General features: G+C 50.3%; 1 protein-coding gene across 1 annotated transcript in view; it reads right to left on the reverse strand.

Annotated features, from left to right (window-relative positions):
- LOC131582747 (hydrocephalus-inducing protein homolog) overlaps window positions 1-20229 on the reverse strand; it is a 53740-nt gene that overhangs the window by 27769 nt on the left and 5742 nt on the right. The window contains exons 5-20 of the mRNA XM_058846215.1: window positions 19717-19851; window positions 17932-18131; window positions 16736-16860; window positions 15230-15434; window positions 13396-13588; window positions 12693-12792; window positions 11310-11428; window positions 9915-10138; window positions 7942-8009; window positions 6619-6851; window positions 5701-5810; window positions 4540-4675; window positions 3925-4089; window positions 3458-3610; window positions 1481-1719; window positions 55-313 (exon numbers count right to left, since the gene is read on the reverse strand). Coding sequence (XP_058702198.1) covers window positions 55-313; window positions 1481-1719; window positions 3458-3610; window positions 3925-4089; window positions 4540-4675; window positions 5701-5810; window positions 6619-6851; window positions 7942-8009; window positions 9915-10138; window positions 11310-11428; window positions 12693-12792; window positions 13396-13588; window positions 15230-15434; window positions 16736-16860; window positions 17932-18131; window positions 19717-19851 — 2664 coding nt within the window. The remainder of the gene's footprint in view (window positions 1-54; window positions 314-1480; window positions 1720-3457; window positions 3611-3924; window positions 4090-4539; window positions 4676-5700; window positions 5811-6618; window positions 6852-7941; window positions 8010-9914; window positions 10139-11309; window positions 11429-12692; window positions 12793-13395; window positions 13589-15229; window positions 15435-16735; window positions 16861-17931; window positions 18132-19716; window positions 19852-20229) is intronic.

Below are 20229 nucleotides of genomic sequence, written 5' to 3' on the forward strand. Positions count from 1 at the left end.
CCAGGGGAGGGGATCTGAGGGCTCCCCAGGCTCAGCCCTTGGTGGGGACCTCACCTGTGGGGTGTGGGAGAAGCCTCGCAGCACCATGTCCACAGACTCGCCTGGCTGCAGCTCCCATGAGCCTGGCTCCAGCCCGAACACGGCGCTTGTACGACCGGGGGGCTCCAAATCATCTTCGGACTTGGGGCTGCTGAGGGCTGAGACGCTCTGGCCCTTCTTCTTGGGTGGCCTCCAGCATTCCACGCTCCAGAAGAGCCGATGGAAATGGTGGCCCCTGTTTGTTACTTGGAACTGATGAGTACTGGGAAGGTGGCTAGAAGAGAAGCCAGGATGGAAAATGGTGTGGGAGCAGCTGTTTCCCTGCTCATCAGATTGCTCCCAATGAGCAATCTGAGGTGTTAATAACTTGGAGACTGTCTTCATTTCCAGCTCTTAATGTGGACCAGAAACTGTCTGATCAGCTGCCCTTCTGATGTCATTATTGCAAAGAGAAATCTGCTTATAATGCTAATGTAGCATTTTCAAGGTGAGACTAACAGGACCTGGTGTTTTCCTCCAAAATGTTTGTTCTGGGCTGGTTCGTCCTGTTACTGTATTTTGCATTATTCTATGCCCGACACTGTCAGTGAATCTTTGAGATGCTGCCCTTGAGGACCTTGTGTGTGGGGTATGATTGCAGGCATTTCTAAAAGGCAGCTCAGAGGCAGCTTCTGCATGATCCCAGCAAGCTGGGAAAAATCATCTGCCTGCTCCAGGAGAGGAAACCAGGGCAGCAGGGCCTCTCTCCTTGGCAGCAGCTTTGGTTTTGCACTGATAGCCATTTGTAGAACTTTTAGAAGTTCTACCGTTTGTAGAACAATTAGAAACTGTTTTGAAGTGAACTTTGCAAACTCTGCTGGCAGCAAAAAAGCCATCGAGGCCGTGGGCACAGCAGGGCAGCAGCAGGGCCCAGGAACAGCAGGAGGAAGCGGCAGGGGCAGTGCGGGCCCCACACAAACCAGCAGTTTCCATCTGGCCCTGGAACTGCTCCGTGGGCTCCTGCCTTCCTGGGGGGGTTGGTACCCTCCTGTCTCTCTGTTCCCAGGCCCTGCTTGCCTGGGAAGTGCCATTTCAGAAGGGAAGGGTGTGAGGCCATCTTCCCTTGGTCCCTCAGCCCCACGGAGGGACCGCCTCACCTGGGCGCCCTTTTGGGAACCTTTTGTTCTGGGGCAGCTGTGACACCACTGCTTGATCAAGTGAGGACATAAATGTATTACAACTAAAGACAATTCAGTGGCCATTTAGCAACTGGTTTCCCTTTCAGTGGCTTTTCAGGGTATCTAACAACTCTCAACTGGCCACCACATGTTTCTGAAGGAATCTCTGCCTTCAGGGAAGGACTCAGGGATTGGAACACTGAAGAAGATTTTGCCTGAAGGACTACAGCAAAACTGCTCCTTGTTGAGACAGGAGGAGAGGTGGGAGTGGGGAGATCTCCTACCTGAATTGGTATCCCAAGTTGAGCTCTGGGGCCAGTGGTTTGTCTGTGACAATTGTGGTGCCAGTGCCCATAGCCCTCAGTAAGAAGCTGAACCAAAAGCTGTTCCTGATGAAGAGCTGGATGGAGTCAGCAAAATGCCCAGTGTCATCCAGGATGGCTGTGACAGTCACAGGAACCTCACCCCTAGCGGGGATCACTCCTTCTTCTGTTTCAAGAACAAAGCACTGGGGTTTATCAGTCTGTAAGACAAGCAGAAGATGCATTTAGGATGGAAACCATACACCTTCATCTCTTGTGGGATGTAAGAAAAGGACAGACTAAAGAGGGGAGGATAAAAATCATAAAGGCTTCATTTCCCTAAATTTGAGCTACAGTCTCAGGCAACAGCAGAGCTCATCCAACCTGTATTTTCCTCTCCTTTAACAGACTCACCTAATGAACCCAGTTCTGCCCAACCCAAGGGATGTTTATCCTCAGGAGAGTGTTCCTTCCCCACTCTTGCTCTGGAGTGTGTGCCAAGGAAAGCTGCTTTCTCTCTCTCCTGCCTTCTCACAAAGGCTTAAGGCCAGAGGAAGCCAGGACTGCTCAAATCCCACTCCAGAAACCACACAGCTGGAGGACACTGCTGAGATCCTGAAGAATATCACTGCAATACCAGTTGCAACTCCAACACCAAACTGTTCTTGCCCAAGGGGCCATCAGTGCTTCTCAAGATCCCCTGAAGGACTGAAGCCCTCACTTCCCACTGACCATCAGCTGTAGAGAGGTGCCCCAGTGCCCTCTGCTTTGGAAAAGCCACCTCGAAATGGTTATAGCAGAGCAGAAAAGCAAGAAGCAGAAAGGAAACTGGATGATGTGTGCTCTGTGCACATGGCCCACTCTTCCCAAGAACTCTTGTCATCTGCTTTCTCATGGACTGCATGGACTGGGCAAGAGAGCTGGAAGCTGCTCAGAGGAGGGAGGAAAGGTCTTGCACCAGCACAGCTGTACAGACACAGCTCTGCAGGCCCAGCCCTGCTACGAGCATGTGAAACCCATCATTTACATGCCAGGCCCACCCAGCCAAGGTGCACTGCTCCCTGCAAAGGCTGAAAGCAGAATTTCATTGTGGAGTTAGAGAAAGCTGCCCTGGAAAAAACCCCTCACTTGAAGGTTGCATTTATCCCCCAAACAGCTGGAAAAGCAGCAAGTTCAAATTCACAGCCCTCCTCCTTGGCCCAGGAGGCTGTGGCTGGACTCTCCCACATGGCCTGATGCTTTATCCACAAACAAAAACAAGGCCATAGTATCAGGTTTGAAGCAGCTCCACAAGTTCACCACATACAGCATGAAGAAAAACTTCCCCTGCCAGGGGAGCAGCCCCAGCTCCTTCTGCCCTGTGCAAGCTCCACATATTAAAACAGCCTTTCTCTGCAGCTGCTCCCCAAAGATGCTCTTCAACAGCACAAAGATCCCAGGCTGGGGGGGTGCACAACCCCCACACATCTTGGTGTGCACAGCCCAACTGGCTTGAGCCACAGGAGGTGTGACAATTGCAGTCTGAGGACAGAGCTCACACCCTGCTCTCCACTACAAACAGCAGTTTGGCACAAAGCAAATGGAGCTGGAACAGGGAAACCATAGGGAAATCCAGGCTCTCTGGGGAGCAAAGGACCACAGGTTTCTCTTGATCTCAGAGCTCCAAAAATGTGACACACACATCTAAAGACCTTCCATAAAGTTAAGGGAGGACCTGTCAACACAATCCAGACTCGTTTCTGCTCCAACATCTCTGCACCTGATTTCACCGAGGGCCCCAGCTAAAACCACTCCAGAGCCAGGTTCCTCTTGCCTCGCTCAGATGGAATATTGGAGTATCCTGCCACCTCTCACACCACATGGGCCAGATGGAAATCTTGCATATAAAAACCAGTCATAAAAAGTCATGGCTGCTACTTACCAGTCAATTCCCTGGAAAACAGCCCCACAGGTACTTACAATCTTTATCCTGAAGTCTACAGGGACAAGACCTTTGTTGAAGAGGGTAAGAGTTTGTGAGCTCGGCTGTAGCGGTGGGATCATGCCAAAGTCTATCTTCTTTGGAGTTCCATAGATTTCTGCCAGCTCTCCAGAGCTCAGGAGTTCTGCTCTCTGTTCCAGGAAGAAGCAGGAAAGAAAGATTTTTAAAAAAGCCAAAACAAACCACAACAGGGAAACCTAAAAAAGCTTAAACAGCTCAACTCTACTCAAGTTAGTTATTATTTATTATTTAACCGCTCTCCAGCTGAAATGCTGGGCTTTTGGGGGAAAAAAAATAAGAAATTACATATTCACCTCCAAATTAAAAAGGATTAAAGTAAGAGAAACTTTCAAAATACAAATGATTGGCCCCAGAAGAATCCCTGCACACTCTGCACCCTGCCAGGAGGAGTTGCACAAAGGCACACATCTCCCCTTGCACTCACCAGTGGGTTTCTTTCATCCCCAAACACGCCGATCAGAACATTGGTGCGATGATCGCCCAATGTTTGCACCTCGATTGTAACCGGAATCTCTGCAGTGCTGTGAGGCTGGACAATGCCACAGGGTTTGGGGCTGGAGTACAACACAGGAGAGTCCTCCTTGCGTTTCTGGAAGGGACAGAATCAAATGCAGCTTCAGAGGGACCTCCAAATTCAACTTTAAACTCCTTAACATCCACTGCCACAGCAACTTACACATGTTTTTCAAAATCCCCAGGACAAAGGTAAAAGGCCCAAATAAGATGCAAGAATTGCAGGCTTAGCATTCTCAGGGGGTCCTGCAAGGAGGCTGCCAGCACAGCTGTTGGTGTCTGGGGGTGCAGCAGCTTTTCACAACCCTCTAAGATCTCCCACCAGAAAACACCCTGAAGACTAGAACATAAACTGTTTCCTCAGGAGGTTAAACTGCCTCCTAAAGTTTACATTCAGGTAGGATCCTGTTCTCAGCAGATCTGAATAAGACTGAACAGAAACCAGCAAGGTCTTATCCAAACCCGTTTTTCCCCTACTAATCTCCTCAATAATATTTGAGAGGAGGAGGTGGATGCAATGCCAAACCTGGGGAATAAGCCCGTAGCAGCCAGGAAGGTCAGTTTTATTGGTGATGATGAACTTCTTCTCGTATGGCTCCTTCAGGTGGCACTGATTGCAGCGCATGATTTGGGGGTACAATTGCAGCTCAGGAACCAGACATCTGGGCAAAGAGATGACCCCAAGGGAATCAGAGATACTGAGAGAACAGAGAACATTTACCCCCAAAGATAGATAACCCATTTGTCACTGTCAAACAGACATTTAACAGCCCTACAGTGATAAATTGCCTTCAAAGCCTTCCCACTCAAACAGGTCTTGTCAAGGAGGGGCAAACCCTGAGAGGCAGCACCCAGAGGCTGCCAAGTGCCCCAGGCAGAGCACTTTCTTTGTCCCACAGCTGCCTCAGCCTCTCCTTTACCCAAGAAGGCTTGCAAGGACTCCTGTAACAGTGTCTGTGATCCATGAGCTCTGGGGGAGCATTCCCAACAAGGATCAGTGCTCACTAAGGCTCAAGGAACACACGACTCCAGGGTCTCAGTGAAAATGACTCCCTTCTCTCCCACGGGGCTGTTGCCCTGCCTGAAAACTCAGCTGTTTGCCCCAGCTTTGGAGGGCATGGGACACCACCTGCCCTACAGAGTGGGTGATCACCCCCTCCCAGTTCCTACAGCTCCCTCGGTCCTTCACTCCACAGCTCCATGCACTGACTGTCCCCATTTGCACTTGCTTGACAAAACTGCAGCCCAGGCACTCACTGCATGGCTCTGCCTGAGAGAGGGAGCAGCACCAGGGAACTGCATCCCTCTTGTCATGAAACTGGCAGGATGGAATTCTGCTGCAGCAAGAACAACTTTTGGTTTAAGTCTGAAAACATTAAAGCTCAAAATGGGAAGCAGAGGAAAGGAGAAAAACTAGAGCTGACTTGCCACATCAAGGGCTCTTTTCCCCTTGTAAGATCTTGCCCTCACCACTCTGGCTGTGAGCCACTTCCCCACTGTCACGTGCCCTCATGAACAGAACCAGACCCTGACTCTCAGCAGGCTGCTTGGTGTGTCCCAAACCAAAGCAGGGGGGTCTCAACCCAGCACAGCTCCATCTCTTGCAGGAAGAAGGAGAGGAGGCCCTCGGGAAATGTGTTCCAGCTCAAGCACCAAAAACCAGGAGAGGCCAGGGAAGTGCAGGTACCTGGCTGTGATGATCAGTGATGCCACTTCCTTGCCAACACCCTCCAGGCCCACCAGGTCCACCAGCATTTTCCGGTAGTATTCCATCACCGTGTTGGAGCACAGGGTCACCTGGTGGAAGAGAAGAGCACTAAATTCTTCCTTATAAAAGCTCATTACCCACATGTGCTATTCTCCAGTTCTTCTTTCATGGTAAGGAAAGGGAGGACTTTTTAATTTCATTATTCTGCTGATCCATGTGTAGAGCACAGTCTCTGAGAGTAACAAAAGCCTTCTGGCAATCCCAGATTTATTAAACACACCTTGCTATTAGGGCATAGGTCAGCTACATGAAAACATTAGGCTAAAGCTCTACACACCACTGTACTCAAATTAGGGGTCAATTTTTCATCTGACTACAATGACACAAATGCAGATGAAATCTGCTGACTTGGACAGAATGAGTTCAGCTTTACAGTAGGAAGCTGAGGGCAAATGTGGCCCAGCAGGTGCTGGGCAGTTCATGGCTGCAGAGCTTTTTGTCTCTACTGGAGATCCCTGCAATGAACACAAATCATTCTGCTCCCCAGGAGAGGAGACATGAGACCAAGAAGAAAAGCAAACTGCTTTCTACAATGACATCTCTCATTCTGTCCTCATCCTTCCTCTGCCCACTTGCAGTCAAAGAAACTGCTCTCAAAAACACAAGAATGGCTCCAGTAGTTTACCATATAGTATGTGATCCCAGCGTATGATTTTGGGAAGAAAACAGTGCTGCTTCAGGAACATCCTGAGTAACCCAGCTAACAGAGGCCTCAGGCCAGTGCAGATCTCTCACTCACATGATCCTCAAAGCTGGCAGCAGAGCTAAAGCCCTCCCACACTCCAGTGAAGCTTTAGCCCTGGTGCTGAAGCGTGTGTGGCTGGACTCTTCCCATACCTCGATATCCTGGTGTCCCTGGGGGAGGATGGTCCCTTGGCTGGGATTCATTGTAAACTCCCTTGGCTCCACATAGAAATGAATTCCCTTCCTCCAGGATGGGTCACTGTCCTTGCATATCTGATCCAAGCTACTGACAGCAGGCTGCGTGCCATCGTCCGACATGCGGAGCTTGAATGTCACGGCCACCGGGGAGGTGTTAGTGAGGCGACAGGTCATGGTGCGGGGAAAGCCTGGGAAAAGGACACAAATATCCATTTAGGCACCAATTGTGTCATGACTCCTGGTGTGAATACCCTGGTAGGACGAAAGGGTGATTGGAGTTTAGCTCTTTACTATCTGAACTACAGCTCACCGAGAAGCTACATGAGGAATTAATCATCACTCAGTTCCCTTTGACACTGATTCCAAACTTCAAACTTGAAAATGCCCACTCTTAGCCCTGCTAAACACTGGCAGTGTCTCTTTCTGATGGGGAAGAGCTCCCTCACCTGCCCCAAACCAGCACCAGTTATTTCTCCCTGATGACTGTGCACCCAGACCGAGCATTTACTCTGAAAATTCAAGCTGTAAAATTCCCTGTTAAGTCTGCCAACGCTCCCTCTGTTTGCAAGGTGTATAAACAGTGAGTTGTCATTGAGAAGAAGCTACAGCAAAAGAAAGTGAGGATGGAATCAGGAGCTAGAACGTGATGCAAAGCACCCTAATGCAGTTTCTCTCTGCAGCATCCTTAAGGCATCTCTTGGTTTGGCCCAAACAGACCGAGCAGGTGACAGCTCAGAGCACATTCAGCTGGAGGCAAACCTGAGCCTTGCTTCGAGAGCAGTGATTAGGAACCATGTCCCACCTCACCAACAAAGGGGGCCATCACACCCATGCTGCTCACTGTGATTGCTGCCTGCAAGGGTTTACCCCACTTTAGCTCTGAGATTTGCTTTCCATGCTGGAAAGGCAGAGATACAGCCACACATGGTGGGGATGTCCTGCAGAGCCCGGACACCAGCCACCACTGCTCTGCAGTGCACATCTGGCTTGGCTGGCCAGCTCTGTGGGGAGGAGACTTCTCCCAGGCCTGCTCACCAAGAGTCATTTGAACACAGATGGGGGAAAAAACAACTTTAGGCACAGCCCAGAGCTTCTATTCCTTGGTTCTGTTTGATCTCACAATGGCAAAATGCTACCTGAGGCACCAGCAGCCCTGGAGTTCACAGCCTGAAGAGGCTGCTGTGGCAGAACACGAGTGATGGATGTTTTTATGTTCAAGTGGTTCATTTTGGAACGCACAGGTCCCTCACGCTGTGCCCAAGCCCAGGGAACACTCACCAAAGGAGATGTCACCGAAGTGGAGCTCATGGAGGTCGAAGTGTAAAGCAGGTCCAGTGACACAGCCCCTGCGATGACGAGCACAGAGCAGGAGGAAATGCCTCGGTTAAAGGGACTCACAAAGCCTGTGGCAGCCGTGGCTCGGGGACATAAAGCCTGGTGCCAGGGGCACCGTGGGTTTCCAATCAACACAGCACCATGTGCTCAGCACAGTGTCCGTGTGGGCAGGAGGCAGCTGAAGCCAAGTGGCTGTCAGCCAACAGCCACTGGTGGGGATTTGTGCACAGGGCAGGCAGGAAAAGCCCCCAGGTGCTGGTGGTGCCATGAAGGACCCTGAACACACACCCAGACATGGCTCCATTGCCTCAGTTTCCCCATCTGTAATGTGATGGACATAAAAGTCCCCACAAACTTCTGTAACCAGCCTTTCCAGCCACAGGCTCCCTGCTTTGCTGCTTCTTAGCTCCAACTGGTGTTCCCATGGAGGAGCTTTCTCAGGAGATTTTGACCCACACAATCATTACAGACAGAGTTTAGAGACATGAAGCCAGGGGAGCCCCAAGCATCCTCTGAAAAGAGCAGCAACAGTTCTGCACAGTGGACAGATGAATCCTAGAGGAAAGGACCAGCTTGTCACCAGTGCAGCAGCCGGCACAGCCAAGGGCAATGGTTTAAACAACCAAACATGGGTGTCCTGAATCTACCACACCACCTCACCTGTCCTTGAACCCAGCAGACAGGCTCCAAAAGTCACCAACATCCACTGAAATCAGCACTTGAAGCTGCACAACACTCACGAGTTTATTTTGTGCTTGACACCAATCAATGCCCACTCTGCTTTTTGGTTAAAAATCAAGGACCAGTGAACTGTGCCTTCTCTTGTGTTCCCAGGACTGCCACTGGCTCTGCTCTACACATCTCTACAAGAGACACCTGCCCTTGCCCAAGGAGAAAGCTGCTTATGCAATAATATCCCAGGACCAGTTTGGGGGGAGACAGAGGAGAATCAATTGATGGTGAAAGGTTCCCTCTTGATTTCCAAAATAAAAGAGCAGCACTTTTCCTCCAAAAACAAAGCCAGCATAATTGTTTCTCCACTACGGGAAGACCTACTCACCACTTTCCTCTTGCTAAGTCATAATTTTCTTATTCTTTTTTGATCCATCTCCCTTATCTCACTGGTATAATCAAGTGCAGGATGCATTCATTTCTTTACTGCCTTGATCCAGTGCCTCCCAACAGCAGCAGCCTAGCTCCAAAGCTCCAGAGCAGCCAGCATCAGCTTTCCTGCTTGCACGACGTTATCCTACCAGCACATGGCTCAGGCTAGCAGGGACAAGCCCTCATGCTGCTGTGGAACTGAGGACTGAGCTCTGCCTCCCCCATTATCACCCCTTCTCCCTTTGCTGGGCCAGGATTATCTCTTGCAATGGCACCAGCCCATGGGATGATGCCCATGTCCTTGGCACATTCCTGCTGCACAGTTCCTGTCTCCCAGCCCTTTCCTGGCTGTGGAAAGGAGGGACTGGAGCACTCTCTGCACAGGACTTGGGAGCACAGCTTGTCCCCCACAGCATGGCCATGACAGGTGAGGTGAGGCTGCTGCTGCCCATTTGGGATGGATTATGAGCACAAGTTTTTAAAAACACTGCTGCTGGTGCAGAATCACCCAGGCTGCCCCATCTCCAAAGCCCTGGGAGCTTTGCTGGGTGTTCAGCTGGGACAGCCCAGAGCAGCTACTGCCCAAAGCTGCTCCATCCCACTGCCTGCCATGGCCCAAGGCAGAGGGAGATCCCTGCAGGGAGGAGTCATTCCAGCCCCCGGGCACCCTACACTGGGGCAGTGCCAGGATCAGAGCAGAGATTAAGACCTCGGGAAACTCCTCTTTCCTCTGCTCGACCCCAAAATGAGGGAGGTGGGGGATGTGCCAGAGACAGCTACAGATGTGCCCAGCAAGCTCCCAGAGTCCTTACCAGACTGTCAGGGTCACAGGCGTAGGAGATGCAGCCACACGGAACTGGAATTGTTCCTCAAAGCTCCCCAGTACGGTGGCATTGAAGGAGATGTGAATCGTCCGGATCCCACCTGCTGCAATGACGCCCTCCTCGGGTGCAAACTTGAAGCAGCAGCCCACGTTTGTGGCTGAAGGGATATAGGTGAAGGGAGCATCTATAGCTCCTCGGTTCATCAGTTTCACCTGCAGCAGCAAGAAAGCAAAATGGAAATTCATGTGGAATCTTCCCTTCTTGTCAGTTATTTTCTAATGATGCAATTCCCAGCCAGAAAAGTCAGAAGATGCTTTGTGCTGCTGAAAGGCAGAAGTGAAAAAATACAACAGGACAAGTTCTGCCTTTGGGTTTTCATGCAAAGCAGCAGTAACTGCACATAACCACAGTCACCCTGGGCTTATCCCATGGACACAGAGCAGTCCAGCTCTGGCCAGCATCACCAAGCTCATTCAGAGCTGGCCCTGAGAGCAACGTGGGGCAGCTGCGTAGTCAATCAGCAGAGAGCTGCCACTGCCCCACTTAGCACAGCTCCAACAGGACCATCTACTCATTCACCTTTTCCCAAATCATGAGAACAACACATTGATAACGAGGCATCACCATCAAATATAGAGACAGCACCATCTTTTGGTAAAAAAACCCAGTGTGTTTTTCCTTTCCACAGCCAAGCTTTTGAAAGAGTCTGGCATGATGCAGTGCCTTATTTTCTCCCTCTTTCAGTTGCTCTCTATTTTTTTTTGCAAACCTGACACTATTTTGAGGGGGAGGCAAATAGGTAGAAAGATCCTTAGCTTTATTCCCAGGAACACTTTTCTTTTTCTAGAGTCAGAGATGCACCAAGGCTGGAGTGTGGTGAGGGAGGGGTCAGCAAAGGAAAGAATCCCAAGCCCTTTGCAAGGGCCAGCAGTGAGCCAGGAGGCTGGATGGCTTTCCTGTGACTCCCAGGAATAAGCAGGAGACACTCAACTGAGAATTGTTTGCAGGGTACTGAAGCTCAACACAGCCAGTTTGTTCCAGCTGCTTCTGAACAGTCCAATGCAAAGGTGCCTTTGTGTCTGGTGCTGCCACAAAAGCCTCTGAACGTGCAGCTTTTTGACCCAGTCTGGGTTTCATATGCCAAGGGGTTGTTTTTCAGGAAGCTTCTGAGCTGATCCCCAAGGAAAGCTGCCAAAAATTGGCATTGCCAAGGGACTGGGGCTTCATGAACAGCAGACACACCTTCCTGACCCCACCAGATCTGACCAGTACATCCAATATTCCCTGCCCACAACTGCCCATGTTGCCAGGAATTCCACAGGTCCACCAGGCTTGCTGCTGCCTCAGGAGCCATCAGGATCCATCCCAACCCCTGCTGCTCACCTCATAGACGTGGGAGGTGTTGACAGAAATGTTCCCAAGTTTCAGCATTTGACGGCTGAATTCAACCACGGGTCCTTGGCCTTCCCCTCTGAGGTGCAGGGGCAGCCTGCTCCCACGGCCTGGGGAGAGATGCTCATTTCAGTACAATAATTCCCACTGTTACACTCTATTTTCCAGCCTGCCTGAATGCTAGCCCCTGACTCTGAGCTGGATAAAACCAGCTCCTGATACTGCAAGAGAAGATATGGACCCTTCTCTTCCCTCAGGAGATATCCCTTGGGGCTGACTTCCAATTTCTAACCCATTCCTTGGGCTGGTTTCCAATTTTAGCCACCAGTTTGCTGAGTTTAAAACATCTCTGGTGTCCTGTAGTGACAGCCCAAGGAGTAATGGGTATCAGTGGAAAGAAGGGAAATTTAGGTGAGCTATTAGGAAGAAATTTTTTACTGTGAGGGTGGTGAGACACTGGAGCAGGCTCCCCAGGGGAGTTGTGGAGGTTCCAGCCCTGAAAGTGTTCAAAGCCAGGCTGCTTGGGGCTTGGAGCTACCTGCTCTAGTGGGAGGTGTCCCTGCCCAGGGCAGGGGTCTTGGGACTGGACGATCTTTAAGGTCCATTCCATCCCTAACATACCATGATTCTATGGTTTCCTTCCCATGCACCTAGAGGAGCTTTCAAATCCATTCAGTGAAGGCACAAAGCTCATCAAGAGTTTGGCAATTGTACCTGGCAAATTGCTGGGCAGCAATTGCCAAACTACCTGGCCCAGTAGCACAAGACTTTGTTGCCAAAATCCTCAACTTCTGACACTCAGCATTGTGTTCTATCTGCACAGACTGAGAGCTGCAAGGTGCCAATTCCCACACAGGGAGAGAAGCAGGTGCTGGCCAAGGGTGGTCCCTCTACAAAGACCCTGGGCTCAGTGGGGCTCAGCCACCTCTGGTCTGGTGGTGTGTGGGCAGTGGGAGGTGATCCAGGCTCAGGGAGCACATTTCTAACTCAGCTCCTGCTGCCTGATGATGGAGCCATGCAAATGGACCCATCCTGGAGGTCAGTGCTCTAGAGGGGCTTGGTGCTTGTTCTCTAGAGCTGTTCTGTTCTGCAGCTCTTTGACTCTGATTTTCCTTTGAGGAAATGCTGGCAAAGCCGTGCCATGAAAACTTCTCCCTGCACTGCCTGGGTTGTTCTGGGATCAGTAACCCAGACCCAGGATTCTGACCCTGGCCTTGCACAGGAGACTCCCTGGAAGCTGCAGGGGCAGTGGGATGTGCCAGCACTGCCCTGCTGCCCAGGGACTCTTCCCAGCAGTTCCAGGGGAGCCCAGAGGGCTCAGGCTTGCACCATGGCTTCAGTGGGGGTGAGAGAAGCAGGGGAAAGGAGCTGTACCTGAGATGTTGCAGTAGGCCACACTTCGATACTCTCGGGCCTTTAGGGGTTTAAAGGTCACCTTGATTTGGACTGAACTGTTTGGCTCGATCTCTCCCTCCTGCAACAGAAAGAGACAGCAAAACATTTCTCTTCAAACTTCCCATTTCTCCTTTACAACCACAGTCCTGCAAGCCTTTATTCAGAGCATCAATGATGAGTGAACAACACAAGGAGCCCAAGGAAACGCTCCAAACCCAGCTCAATACACCACTGGAAACTCTTCATGTTCAGCTGATCAGCTCCCACTCTCCACAACATTCCCACTGCTCTGACACAAGCTGTTGGTCACATCATGCTGCTGTCAGCTGCAGGATGTAACTGCCTCTGTGCACTGGTGCACTTGACAAGAAGAGAACATGATCCCCTTCCTTGGAAATAAAAATCTTAGTTTAACCTGTCTGGAAAGAAAGCAGGGGTTGGGATTATTCTAGGGTTTACTCAAGATGAGAAGGGATTTTGCACTGTGCAGACACCAGGCATTCATCACCTCTCACAATGCCAATCCTCAGAATCAGGGCTCTGGTTGATGGGAGAACGTGGGGGTTTGCTTGCATAAACAGAAGAGGAGGAGGAGGAAGGGGAAGGGAAAAAGGAAGAGTTCGAGTTAGAGTGTTAGAGGAGGAGGAAGAGGAAGAAAGTGAGGCTCTCAGCTATCACTTACCAGTGGCTCAAGGGAAAAAGCATCACTGGAGAATAGCATGGGGTCTTCTTTCAGCTTCATCATCTTCTCCCGGACGCTGCTCTTCAGGATGGCGCGGCGATCTTCACAGGAACCCTTCTTCTTCGCTCTTCTTCTCTCTTCCGTCGTGTTGTCCACGCAGGCCTCTCTCGGTGATCGCAGCAGGTAACACTGCCTGCAGCCACAGGGACAGACAGAGCCAGCAGAGGGCTCAATAAGCCCGATATTTGCAGAGAGAAGTGGAAGTGCAGGAGAGCAAAGCACTTGGGGAGGAGCAGCAGCAGCTCCCCAGCAAGGGCTGACCCCAAGCCATGGAGTCCCAGGTGGATCAGAGCATAACTTGTTCACTGGTACAACAGGTAGTTTTACTGCACACTTGCAAACACAGGAGAGCTTTGGAAAGCCAGCATCCCTTAAGAGAACCTCCAGCCTCAAAGCCTCTGCCAAAACTGAGGGAGAATCCAGCAGCCACCTCAGCTGGCTTTTCCTACCACTGAGATGCTCAGGGGAGGCAGATAAAGATCATGGAGCAGGACTTCCCTGGGAAGGGGAGATGAAGCTGGGTCACAGCTCTGTGGTACCAGCATCACTCTTTGTTTATTCTGTTTGGGACCTGCCCTGTTCCCTGCTCTGCCTTCCTCAAGAGCATCCCAGAGCACTTCCAAAGGAAATGGATGAATTCAGGCACTGCATCCCTTCAATGGTATTCAAGGTTTTATATGCATGAAAACAGAGGCCCTGAGAAGGGAAGGGACTTTGTTGTGCAGGAGGGAGACAGCAAACTCCTGGAGAGACCTTTTCATGATCCAGAGCTTTTCGGATCCCATCCCAGTGCATGGTAGTAGAATCCTGTAGTATGATCCATCCTGACCCCCAGCACCTGCCCAGGTGCCCTGACAGAATAGTTATGAGGCCCTGGATCCAGAGGGTCAGGCAGATGACACTAAAGAAAAAATTCTGTCTGGAGAGTCTCCCCAGTTGCACTTTGTCAGACAGATGAAGAAAAGAAGAGTAGTGGTAGTGGGCAACTCCCTTCTAAGGGGAACTGAGGGCCTGTGTATCGACTGGATCCATTCCACAAGGAAGTCTGCTGCCTCCCTGGGGCCCAGGATATCACCAGGAGATTCCTTAATAACTGAATTAACTTCATCTGTCCACCACTGTCTGGGGTCCAGTGACTGTGATGAAATACCAGAGTTCTCAATATTCAGTGAAACAAGGAGGGGCATCAACAAAACTTCCACTCTGGACTTCTGGAGGGCAGACTTGGGCCTGTTCAAGAGACTGATATGGGAAGTACCTTGGGATAGAGCCCTTAAAAACAAACGTGTCCAGGAAGGATGGACATATTCCAAGAAAGAATTCTTGAAGGCACAGGAACAGACTGTCTCTGTGTGCTGAAAGATGAGCTGGCAGGGAAGACAACCAGCCTGGATGGGAAAGGAGCTTTTGAACAAACTAAGGGAAAAAAGAGGGTGCATCACCTTTGGAAAGAGGGGCTGGCAACTCAGGAAATGTTTAAGGATGTTGCCAGGTCATGTAGGAAGAAGATTAGAGAAGCAAAGGCCCAATTAGAAGTTGAGGAAAGCTAGTCATTGCCATCAACCTTTCCTTCCCAAAATGCCATCCCTGGTTGGGGTATAAATGGAACTGGAATGTCAAGTGCTGGGCTCCTGAAGCCCAGGGACACACACCCTGATGCCAGGGATGGTTCACTTGGCCTGAGCCATTCAAAAGCACCAACACCCTCCTGAGGCCCTACGTTAGTTTTAGTCTTGGGCCATGTATCTCACTGAAATGCATCTTGCAAACCAACCTCCTCTTCTCTTCATTCTCATCTTCCTCAGTAGGAAAAGTCTTCCACTGGAACTGGGCTCTGATGTTACTCCTGTTCTCGATGAACATGGTTGTGTGGCTTGATGTGGTGATGAAAGTCTTCTTCAGCTCCACGGAATACGTCCTCAACCCGATGCTGACATCTACAGCTTCTCCCTGAAGGTTTGTGTGGATCATTTCTTCACCTGGAACAAAGCAAAGGGGAGCCTTTGCTCAGCTCAGTTGCTGATGAAAGCCCAAGGAACAGAGCAAATCACAGGTCACAGAAGAAAGGGTCACAGCTTTTAGCTGTATTTGCAGTTCTATGGGTCAGCACATTTATAACATCCTGACAGCTCTGTGTGTGCAGCGTGAGGGTGTCCTGGGCACCTCCTAAAACAGCTGATTTTGGAGTGTGTTTGTGGAGATTGGGCCCCAAGGTACAGTGAGGTTTGTCAGGTGTGCTCAGGTGACCCACTCAGATCACCAGGATTTCTGCATCCAAGTCCTTCAGGTGATGCTGAGGAGCCCTGTTCAGTCCTGGCTTGCCTGGGGTTTTCCCTGGGCATCCCATGAGATTCCTGTCTCTCCTGATCCCTTGGATCCTTTGTTGCTGACAAGCAAATACACCTGGGGGCATGTGAGCAGAAAAAGGAGGCCCAGAGGAACAAGTGGGGTGAAGCCCAGAGCAGGAGGGGACCCAGGTGAGGAAACACAACCAGCCTGGCTCTGCAATATGACAAACCACTACAAAATGAACACCATGAAAATCATCATCATCATCTCCCTGTCCAAACACACAGCCACATCAGTCTTGAAATATTTGATATTGTTCTGATCTCAAAAACCAAGCTGGAGCATTTCAAATTGAATAAAAAAGGGACCAAGGAAAGATCAGTAAGTACAGAGCAGCTTCTACATGAAGACTGAATGGGATTCCTCAGTCTAGAAATCAAATGGGAGATAGATGTGAGAGGTCTGCAACAGCATGAATGGCCTGGGAAATGGGGACAAGGAAAAAATTGTCTTGACTTGCCAACAAAAAGTACTTGAGGATTTGAAAATGTTATTAGACAGAAACTATATGTATGTGTAGAGGGCAACACAGTAAAAGGGTCTGTGACAAGCCAGTGGAGCAGCAGCCTATGGGACAGAGGTGTGCAAGAAATACACTGCATTGGAGAGAGTCTGATGGAGACCTCACACCTCACACACAGCACTGGCCAGAATAAAACAAAACTTCACCCAGGCATAGCCACAAGGCAGTGGAGAATCAGGGCTCCTCCTTCCTCCACTCAGCAACTCTCAGCAAAACAGGAGCCCAAAAATCTTAGTCCTGTTAGAGGGGATCCACTTTATCAGCCCCCTAAACACCAACTGGTTCTCAGTTTTCTTTGGGGTAAAGCTGGAACAGGGGAGGCACATCTAGAGGGAATTGAGGGGGCTGGGACAACAGGGAGTGGTGGTGGAGAAGTGTCCTGTGCCCCGTGCAGTGCCCAGCACTCACCTGTGTTGTAGCTCACTACCATGGACCCAAAATGGGCACCAGTGGTCAGTGGGTGAAATCCCACTGTCACCTGCACGCTGTCACCAGCACCCAGAGCTCCCATGGCCGGAACCACGGAGAAAGGACTGCAACACAAAGAGAGAGATCAGGACTCAGGGGACATCTGGGGATGATATTCCTTCTGCAGTGCAGGTCACTTCACCTCCCTTGGGCAAGCAGGGAGCAAAGAAACCACAGGCAACAGAAAAGAGACAAAACAGGATCAGAAACAGCTGCTGACCCACTTCTGAGGAGATACAGACCTCAGGAGATCCTGTGGGATAAAATGACCTCACCTCCCCCATACTCTGCATCCAGCTCTCTGCAATGAGACCCAAGGATCCCACTGCCAGCAATCCCATCAGAGAATGGTTTGGGAAACCACAGAGAGGATTAAGAGCTGTCTGCATGCACAACTTGACACTGACTGCCTCAGCAATTTCTCTTGTCCTGCTGCCTATCAACCTCATCTCAAGAGATGCAAATGTTAGGGCACTACCTGTCCTGTGAGATTACAGCCTAGGAATCAGACAGTGAGAAGGAACTTTTCCTTGAAGACCAAGAAATAATTACTGTTGAATTTGCAGCGTGGCTCTTTGGTTTATTTTTCCTTGAAAATATCCCGATTTAGCCTATAAAGGGCACATTTTATCAGCATTTCAATGAAAGCTGCTCTAAGAAAAGCAGCAATCAAAACTCTGCAAGAGTGTAAATGCAGATTGGAGCAATACAGAGACATGGAAACAAGACCCAAAGGGAGGATGCCATTTACAATCTGAAGGATCCAACCCCAGCTAAATGAAGCACCATTAGCAGGGCATCTCATGAGAGGAGCACTGGGCAGCCACGTGCCTGTGGCCTCCCAGAGAATGGGGCTATTTGGCTGACAGTGGGAACCATTTCAGAAGCTGCTTGTGCTCAGGAGGGTGCAAGCCAGCTCCTCACATGTTCCAGCACCCTCCAGGAAATGTGGCACAGAGAAAGCTCAAAGGCTGCATCCTGCTAAGAGCACTGAAAGCAAGAGCAGATGCCATCCATCCTGCTCACTTCCAGCCAGAGCTGCAGTGCAGCCCTGATGCTCAGCTTCCTTTTGTTGCTCTTTCCCAAGCCTTTTATCACCCAAAGGTGTTTGCACAAGGACAGGGGAGCTGCCTCACCTCTGGGTGCTGATGTAGTAATGAGCCTCCAGGCTGCCAGTGTTTCGAAGCAGCAGAGTCCTCTTGGTGCTGCTCTTGACTGGACACTCCGAGAAGTTCAGCTGGTCTGGGATGTTCAGGATAGCTCGGGCAGCAATGGCCCGGATTGGCACAACTATCCTTTCTGTTTTAGTCATGCAGACAAGCTCATGGGAATAATCCTGCAGGAAAAGAAACAAGCTCAGCATAGGGCATTTAGTGCCATTCCCATGGCAGAAGAAAACAATGTCCTAGAACCCTTCAAGGGCATCTATTCTATTCTATTCTATTCTATTCTATTCTATTCTATTCTATTCTATTCTATTCTATTCTATTCTATTCTATTCTATTCTATTCTATTCTATTCTATTCTATTCTATTCTATTCTATTCTATTCTATTCTATTCTATTCTATTCTATTCTATTCTATCCTAATTCTAATTCTAATTCTAATTCTAATTCTATTCTATTCCACCCCAAAATGAACACTAAGTTCTACCAATATTATTATTATTAAAGGCACCAGTGCACTTTGCAAAACCTATCTCAGTGGCATTAAGCTCTCATGTCATTAGGGTCATACAGAGAACTGCCCTAGGCCACAACTTTTACTCTAAATTTTAATGATGTTAAATAATTTCCAAGTCCCTTCTAAGGAACATGGAGCTAGGGAACAACACAGGCCATTCCTCTTTATGTTCCTGTATTCCTGCTGTTTGAGAATAGGACAAAGTGTTAAACTGACTCGAAGCAGCAAAAGGAAAGGAAGGTGAGAAAACAGCTGCACCCAAAAAGATCCTGCACCTCTGGTCTAGTGTAGAAACATCAGTTGGCTCACAACTCCCCTCTAACTTTGCCTCTCCAAGCAAGTCAGGAGAAGAACAGAGCTAAGAGGTAGCAGGATGCTGTTGGATGTTGTTTGTTTCCCTTCCTCCCTTCCATGCCATGTGCTAAACCCTTCTGTATGAACAAATCTCCAGATCCCAGCACTGAGATCAGAGCTCCAGGGCCTCGGCACTGCTGCTCAAATCTCCCCACCAAAGCACGTTTGGCACGGAATGGGTGCCAGCTGACAGAGCAGCCACAGTGACAGGCATGAAGACAGAGCCACAGCAGTGTCACTGCCACAGGCTCTGGGCTCACAGCTCTGCCTGCAGGTTGTACCTGCCCTACACCAGCTCTTTCAGCAGGTGTCCAAGTCCCCTGCAGCTCACCAAGCTCCTGCTAAGGGCACCTAGAGCTCAGTGTGCCTGTGCCAGGCTGGGCTCACGGGCACAGCACAGCCTCTGCCCTGGCCTTGCAGCTGTACCTTGGTCACTTGTGCTGTGGGACAGCCCAGCTGCAAGGCTGGACAACAGAGGGGGCAGAAATCACCACTTTGCTCCAGCCCAGGGTGAGGCAGGGAAGCTGTTGCCAGTCAGGAAGGAGGAAAGCTCTCTGAGCTCTTCATTCCTCCAGTGTTTTCCATAATAATGAAACCCTTCCATTGTACCTAGAGATGGCCAAACATCTCTCAACACCCCCCTGTCATTTTCATCCTGTTCCCTGTGCATCTTCCCTTGGGAATGCTCAGGAATGTGCAGGGAGGGAAGCAGGGCCTGTCAGGCCTGGCTGCAGCCCCTGGCAGCACGTGCCAAGGTGAGCCTGGCTGCAGGCTGCCTGCCCCCAGCCTGGAGCCAAGCTGACAGCATGGAATGGGCTATCCCAGAGTGCAGGGAAAACAGTGGCTTTGGAGATAATTGTGTGTTTTGGCTCCTCCAGTCTCACCTTGCTCTCGTTGGGGGTGAACTGAATGCGCACACGGGCAGTCGCACCTCGCGGCACAGCACGGTACGCCTCGTTGGGGCACACCAGCCTGAAACAAGGTGAGCTCTGCATGGAGACCTGCACCAGCTGAACACACTGCAGGGAAGACATGAAACAATGATTTTGCCACTTGTGGAAACAGGTGGAGAGGAGACCTGTCCGTGCCCTGGTGACATCCTTCCTTGATCCCTTTTCCAGAGCACTTTCAGCTGTGGAGGTACAGGCACATCATTCACAAGGGTGAACTTGAATCCCTTCTGTCTGGCTCATTTTGGCCAGGGGCAGTAGGGCAGTGCCCGGTGGGAAGGAAGGGCCCAGCAGGTCAGCACCAGCAGGATGGAGACAGAGCACCTGCACCAAGTCATCTGCATATTCAACAAGGCCAAAAACCTGCTGGCTTCTGCCTGCACACAGCCATGCAGTGGTGTTCCAGACAGGGGATGTGCTACCTGAAAGCAAAGCAGCACATTATCC

Source organism: Poecile atricapillus, chromosome 10, assembly GCF_030490865.1.
Source record: "Poecile atricapillus isolate bPoeAtr1 chromosome 10, bPoeAtr1.hap1, whole genome shotgun sequence".
Classification (NCBI taxonomy): Eukaryota; Metazoa; Chordata; class Aves; order Passeriformes; family Paridae; genus Poecile; species Poecile atricapillus.